The 7192-nt window shown below is 45.6% G+C and overlaps 1 protein-coding gene across 3 annotated transcripts in view; it reads right to left on the minus strand.

The window, feature by feature from the left end:
• DIP2B (disco interacting protein 2 homolog B) overlaps nt 1-6219 on the minus strand; it is a 229003-nt gene extending 222784 nt beyond the window's left edge. For 2 of the 3 annotated variants that reach the window (XM_061416130.1, XM_061416129.1), the window contains exon 1: nt 5971-6219. In XM_061416130.1, coding sequence (XP_061272114.1) covers nt 5971-6070 — 100 coding nt within the window. In that variant the 5' untranslated portion in view covers nt 6071-6219. The remainder of the gene's footprint in view (nt 1-5970) is intronic. The other variant, XM_061416132.1, reaches the window with a different exon arrangement.
• Between the last annotated feature and the right edge of the window lie 973 nt (nt 6220-7192).

Consider the following 7192-nt stretch of genomic DNA (forward strand, 5'->3'; position numbering starts at 1 on the left):
CTGGAGATAAATGCAACTCAAAAAAGTGGATGCAAGGAAAGTTTTGAAGGAGGAATTGAAAGGATTTGTTCACTAAGGACAAATGGAGGAAAAAGAGTCAAAAAACACAAGTGAAGGCTGAGTATCCACATGTGCCCTTTCATAGCTTGGAGACGCTTGAGTCTAAGAAACCATGCTTAAATGTCAGAGCCATTTGCCGGAACCTACAGGCTTGGATATGCACACATGCCAGATGCCTGTGTGAAACAAACCAGCTACTCTTTTCTGCTCTAGTCAACTGCCTGCCGTGACTCAACACGTGTTGAACAAGGGTAGAGGGTGCCGACAGGAGCAACTGATGGAGGAGTCAAGTCTTACTTACAGAAAAGAATTACACAAATTGATTCCATTCATCACTTCATACATAACCATATTCTGCTAAGTAACAGAAGATATTAAAAACAGCCAAATCACTACGTATCTATTCACTATCAGAAACAATAAAGACTACACTTACGGAGCACTGACTGCGTGCACACACCACGCTCAGCTGTTTTCCTAGGATCTCTTTTTAAACCGCCTTACAACTCTAGTAAGGTTAAGGTTGCTGTTCCTTTTTTCAAGAATGGAAGAAACTAAAACAAGGGAGGTTAGGCAGTCCGTCCAAGGTCAGAGAGCTCAGTGACAGCCAGGACTTGGATGCCAGCCCACCAGGTGCCAAAGCCCACACTCCTCATATGATCGTACAACCCTGCCTCGTGCCAAGATCAAATCCCCAAGACAGAGACTTTATGTTTCAATTCACATCTAAATGAGGTGAGCAAAAATTTATTGCACTCTTACTACAAGAAAGAAATTGGTCAGCAGTTGTTAAAAGGACTTAAAGAATGACCTCTGCAGGAGTTTACATTGAGATGAAATGAAAAATAACTTAAATAATTAAAAAAACCTATGACTGGCAAAAATGTAAATGGTGTAAGATCTGGAGCAAGAGAGCTCACAGTGGTCAGGGGCAGGTTTAGAAAAAAGGTAGAACTTCCACTAATTCTTAAGGAACTGTGAGAAATGGTGCCGAGGAGGTGCAGAGCAGGAAGGAGTGTTTCAGAGAGCATTCCTGATTAATCATGAGAACCATGAAGGACTGTAATCATTACGATACAAACACATGTGAAGGCCCTTTTTAGCCAATCATCTGAACTTTCAACCCTGAGGCGCTAATCCACACATAGGCCAGGAAAGAAAGCTGCCATCAAGCGCTGGGCTGAGAGGGAAGGATTAGAGATTTCTCTTGTTCAAAAATTCCCCTCAATGTTATGGGACTGTCAAACAATGAGATAAATTTTTCAAAATGTCAGTACATACAACTAGAATGTCTAAACAAGCTCCATCCTTTACAGTAAAGTGAATCATCCTTCCAATGACTTTGTCTGTCACTACTTTCTGGAACTGCCCTCAAAACCAGTTTACCACCATTCTAGTTTTTTGACAGTCACAAATAAAACCCATTTATATATAATCACTCTAATTTTTTTTCATTCACAGCTAGTTGGGACTCCAAGAAAACATCCACCAGCTTTTCTCTACTTGACACCAAGTGACCTATAAAATGAAACTCTGCCCTTAAAGAATTAAAAATTGCCACCATCAGGGTTTGCTGAGCTATGCGTCACAGGCTCTGACGAGCAATTCCTAAAGATGTGTTCCAACGTAAGGCGAGCACAGCCCACCAAAAGAAAGAGATATTCAAGTTCCAGAGAATAAACCACTTAGCTAATGCCCTGTTTGGGTTATTCAAAAACCCACACACCTGCTTTCCTTAGTACTTCTAACACTAGGAAAGACAACTGCTTAGATGTCACTTTCCAATAAACGTGTTTCTTATGAATTCATGACTATGCTACATATTTGAGGAGGAGTGGCCACACTAATTTCCATGATAAGTAAAACAAGAAGGATTTACCAGTTCTCTGGTGGCTTAATTCTAAACTCCCAGTCTGGAGACTGTGCAACACAATCTCAACTCAGCATCTCTCCCCTTTCCTCTTCAACTCCTCTGCCCACCTCCTAGAGGGGGTGCACTTCAACTCCTGGGAAGCAGCCGTGTCTTAACCCTCCACCTTCGAGGCCGACCTGTACCACACTTTGAGGACCCTGAGTTATGTGATGAAATAGACAGGAGAAAGGGAGGATGTGTCTGGGTTTGTTGTGTTTGTGCTCAGAGAAGTGTTCAAACAAGAAAAGGGAGGATCCCTTCCTGTAAGTGTTATTTTATCTTAAATACCTTTCCAGTTGTCACCCTGGGACTGTTCTCAGGCAGAAAGACTCCCACCCCACGCCGTCCTCGATACACCACAGACAGCCTTCCTCCTTCACACTTAGGACTGAGCTGCACCAGGCTCATCACAGCCCTCTCCACCAGCGTCCAGGTCTGTACTGTTTCTTTTTCACAGCGATAAAGCAGTTTCCTCTTTTCTTAGAAGGCAGCCTCTGTACAAACTCTTATGTACCCTTTGGTATCATGAACTGTTTTGTTGGCATTTTTAAGTAATTTCCCTTTCAGACTCAGAGATCTTTGAAAGCGAGCACAGTACTCTGCTAACCTCTGTGTCCTGAGCACACAGTAAGCAGAAAATCAATGTCTGCTCAATCAAATAAGTGAATGATAGATTTTAAAAGAGATTTCAGAAAGTCAATCAATAAGACTCTTTAGAATTATGGCATACAACTTTTTTAATAAAAGTTTTTCTTTTTTTTTTTTTAATATTTATTTGGCTGCACGAGGTCTTAGTGTAGTACATAGGATCTAGTTCCCTGCTCTCGGATCGATCCCGGGTCCCTGCACTGGGAGCCTGGAGTTTTAGCCACTGGACCACCAGGGAAGTCCCGACATACAACTGTTTTGTAGCATTTGCTTAGAGTAAAAATTAGACTTAATAGTTTGTACAATAACTATACAGATATTTAAATCATTCAATGGTAACAGATGCCATAATAATATGGCAGCTTAAGATACTGGCACTAATTAGTGAGCAGCTAATGCTCACTAACAAAACACTTAACCTTTCTGAGTCTTGGTTTTCCCTTCTGTTAAATAAAAAAAAAAAGTGAGGCTCGAATGACATAACATATCAAATCATAACACAAATACAACGTATTATCAGACAAATTTAAACAAATTCCCATCATTAGTGTTATTTTATGTGCATACACTTGACTAAAACATACGATTTAAGTTCAGACAACAAAGCTCATTGCCAAATATACAAAAAATATAATAGTACATGTAGGTCATGAAAAAATTTCAGTTATGAGAATACTTCTAGAAACCTCCTACCTATTCAATTAGTCTACAGAAAAACTTGTGACTAGGTGTTAGTTCAATTTTCAATGATTCTCCGGACAGTGCTGGCCTGTTCTTTCTGCTGCAAACGCAGGCAGCTTGAAGTACCAAGTCCACAGTGACCCGCCTGAACGGAGCACCAGCCACAGCACTGGGCTCTGCGACGCGCTCTGCGGCAAACGGCCCAGGGAGGCACAACCTGCGTTCCAGCGCAGAGCTGGCTCATCTGCGACCCAAGCCTGCAGCTGAAAACACAAGTGAGCACAAAGAAAATTCTTTAACGGCATACAGCTCAGGCAACCGCTGTAATTAGGACCCACTACAGCCTGAACCGAGAAAAATGAATAAAATCGAGGAATGAGAGCAACAAAGCCAATCACACACGATAAACACATAGTTAAAAGTCTCTTTTTTCCCAAAGAAAAAAGTACTTTTGTCAGAGCAGTAACTGTAGAGAAGATGTAAAACAAACAAAGGTCCCTTCAAAATATGCTAACAGGCATCACAAATAACACTGTGCTATAGATTTGGGGATCGTTGGTGGTGGTTTCAACTTCACTTGAATTCCTAAAAATGTCTACCTACTTCTCTAGTCAACCATTCTCTGTACTTTAAGCAAGAGAGACAAACAGATGGTCAAGATGCTGACACTGCAGGCCTGAGGTTTTTCAACTGTATTTTTTCCAGTTTTCCATCGCTAAAAGAGATGAAATACCAGATAATGTAGCATAAATCTTTAAGAAACCATTTCAAATCCCAGTCACATGCCAAACCAAAACAATCCTGCAACAGGAAAAAAACCATGCACTTGTCCTGAAAAATGCTGAAGCCTTAGCCTTACAGTCTGTAGGACTTTCACACCTTCTTCAAGGAAACGTGAGCTAGCCAGTATGAGTCCTAGAAACAGTTCCTTGGAATCATCTCTAGAAACAACCAGAGAAGTAAACAATAATCAGCTGGAAGCAGATATACCAAGAATAAGGAGCTTCCAGGATTTCCCTCTCCAAGTAAAAGCAATTAACTCCTATTTTTAATCTCTTTCTGACGCAAACATCCAGCCAAACTTCTTTCCTCCTAGCTAATCAAAGATAATGGATGTGTTACTCTAACTTGCTTTAAAAGTCCAATTTGAATGAAAGTCATCATGGATTGAATGACAATGCTTTAGTCTAGAAGAATGAGGTATTTTGAGAGGTAGAATCAAGATAGCAATGCCCTGAACATTTCACAGAAACAGACTCATCCACCACAACTGATACTGGGGGCTGGCCAAAGAGTAACTTCCCAACTGATGAACTGAAAAATAATACGTTGCTAATTGAGTGCAAATGAAAAGGGCACCTCCCTATACATTGGGAAACCCTAACAAGGTTATTAAGAATAATTATTTCCTTACATGCCCAAGTGACTTTATAACACTCAAATCTACTTCTGGTTTTTTTTACTATAAAGGATGGGGGGAGGGGGTGTGTAGACAGACTGCCTTGATAAGTAAACAAAAAGTCAAAACTCTCCTGGAAACTTGTCACATTCTTCTTTTCCAATCAGTAATTTTTAATCCACTTGAAAAATGCTAGTGGAGAGGGCCTTTGGCACAGAACTCAAGAATATGCAACTCTGGGGGCACCACCACAGTACTGATATCAAGCTTGGAGAGAATGCTGCTTTTGTCTCAGAGGCAGCCTGTGACAAAAACAGGAACTTTATGGAGAACTGATCACAACTGCACAAGAAGCCTGATCACATGCCCACAACAGAGCAACGTTTCTCTCATTGTTGTCCAGGGACTTCTCGAATAATAGTGGCTCGATTTATTCCATTCTTTTAATTCTCAAAACCAATCCAAGCGTCCTTGTAACAATCCATTGTCAAAGGAAAGACCGTGCCGGCCAGGATTTGCACCTCTCTCCTTTCCTCTTCTAAGATTCCAAAAGGTGATCAGATGCGGAAAATTCAGCCCGAATAGAGGCACCGAGGGGGAAAAAAAAAAAACACCACACAACCCTTTTGACAAAGGTGGTCTAAAAGCCGCCCCGTGTGTCTCTCTCTGGGTTAATGCCACTGCTTCTGGCCTCCTTAGGACCCTCAACGGCCCACCCCGCTTCTATCTCACTCCTGTCACTGGGCAGGCATCTCGCATTGTTAAACAAGGAAGAAGAAATGCTGGCGGATTTCCCCGTGTCTCTCTCTTTTTCTGAAGGGGGGAAGGGGAGCTGAAACAGGAGTGGGGCCCTCCCCTGGAAGAGAGTACAGGAGCAAGCTGTCAGCCACCCCGCGGGCGGCCTCACCCCCACCCCGCCCCCACCGTGCCCCGGCGCCCGGGCAGAAGCCTGAAGCGGGAGGACACAGCTTTGTCTGGGGTTTTGGGGGGACAGAGAGCGCAAAAGCAGCCCGAGCCTGAGGAAGACCTCTCCCCCCAGCCCCGGCTCCCCCGCTCCCCCGCTCCCAGAGAACACAATGAACCACACGGAAAGCCACTTCCCGGGGTAGGAGAGGAGGAGAGAGACCCTTCACGTGAAGCCCAGGCCAGATTTCCGGCACCCTCCTCCCCTCTGCCCGCACGGCCACCAGGGCGCGCGATGGGGACCTGGTCTCCCCTCGCCGCGATCCGCAGCGGCGCCCGGGCGCCCGCTCCCTCGCCCGGCTCCTACCCTCCGAGAGCTCCAGCTCCAGCTCCGCCAGCTGCGCCCGCACTTCGGGAGGCAACGCCGCCACCGCAGCCGGCGAGGGCTCCAGGCCTCGCTCCGCCATCCCGGCTCTACCAGCCACACTCCGGAAGACAAACGAGGGGGCCGAAGGAGGGACGGACTGACGCGGGCCCACACCCCGGCTACAGGATCCGACTCCGGCCGCCGAGCGCCGCCAGCGCAGCCGCTGCCGCCGCCGCCATGAGCAAGGGTCATGTGAGCCCGGCGGCCCCGCCCCCGGGCTCAGGACGCACCGCCTCCGCAGCCGAGTCAAGCTGCGGACTCCCGGGCTCATGGCGCCCTCTACTGGGAGATTCCTGAAACTACGCGTCCAAGCCTGCTGCCACAATTTCTCTCCAGTGAAATGGGCTCACTGTGTTGCTGTGGACCCGGACGTTTACCTTTTATGCACTCGCGAGGAAGGAGTTTTCAGAGGCCCCAGACCTTGCTTTTTCCAGTTCTCTGCACCTAATAGTGTATGCTTTTATCTTGTCCCCTGCTTCGTTTCCCGGACTATTTGACACCACCCATCCATAATAACTTGAACTCAGGCAGTTCTTTTTACTGGGGCTTCCTGGTCACATTTACCAGGAGCTCTTTGTTTCTAAGGGGCTTCCCAGGTGGCGCGAATTTGTAAAGAACCCGCCTGCCAAAGCAAGACATGTAAGAGACTCAGGTTCCAATCCCTGGATGTAGAAGACCCCCTGGAGGAGGGCATGGCAACCCACTCCAATATTCTTGCCTGGAGAAGCCCATGGACAGTACAGCCTGGCAAGCTATGTTTCTATTTCAGTTCTAGCATTTAAGACAGAAGGAGGAGAATCTGCGTCCTCCTGCCTAGACTTCTGACCTCTTTCCAGAGAACTTCGTCTTCTTTGTCTTTTTATCATTCTCGATGTATCATTAATAGGTGTTCCAAAATTAGTATTTTAATTCAACTTAAGGATCCAAACCTGTATGTATTTTTTACTACTTACGTATTTATTTTTAAATTTGCGGTTGCTCTTTCTTGCTGTGTGCTGGCTTTCTCTAGTTGGGTGAGATGGGGCTGCTCTTCATTGCCTTGCACAGGCTTCTCATTGACGTGGCTTCTCGCGGTGTGGAGCGCAAGCTCTAGGCACCTGGGCTTCAGTAGCTGCAGCAGGTGGCCCTCAGTAATTGTGGCCCGTGGGCTTTAGTTGCCCAT

This window comes from Bos javanicus, chromosome 5 (genome assembly GCF_032452875.1).
Source record: "Bos javanicus breed banteng chromosome 5, ARS-OSU_banteng_1.0, whole genome shotgun sequence".
NCBI lineage: Eukaryota > Metazoa > Chordata > Mammalia > Artiodactyla > Bovidae > Bos > Bos javanicus.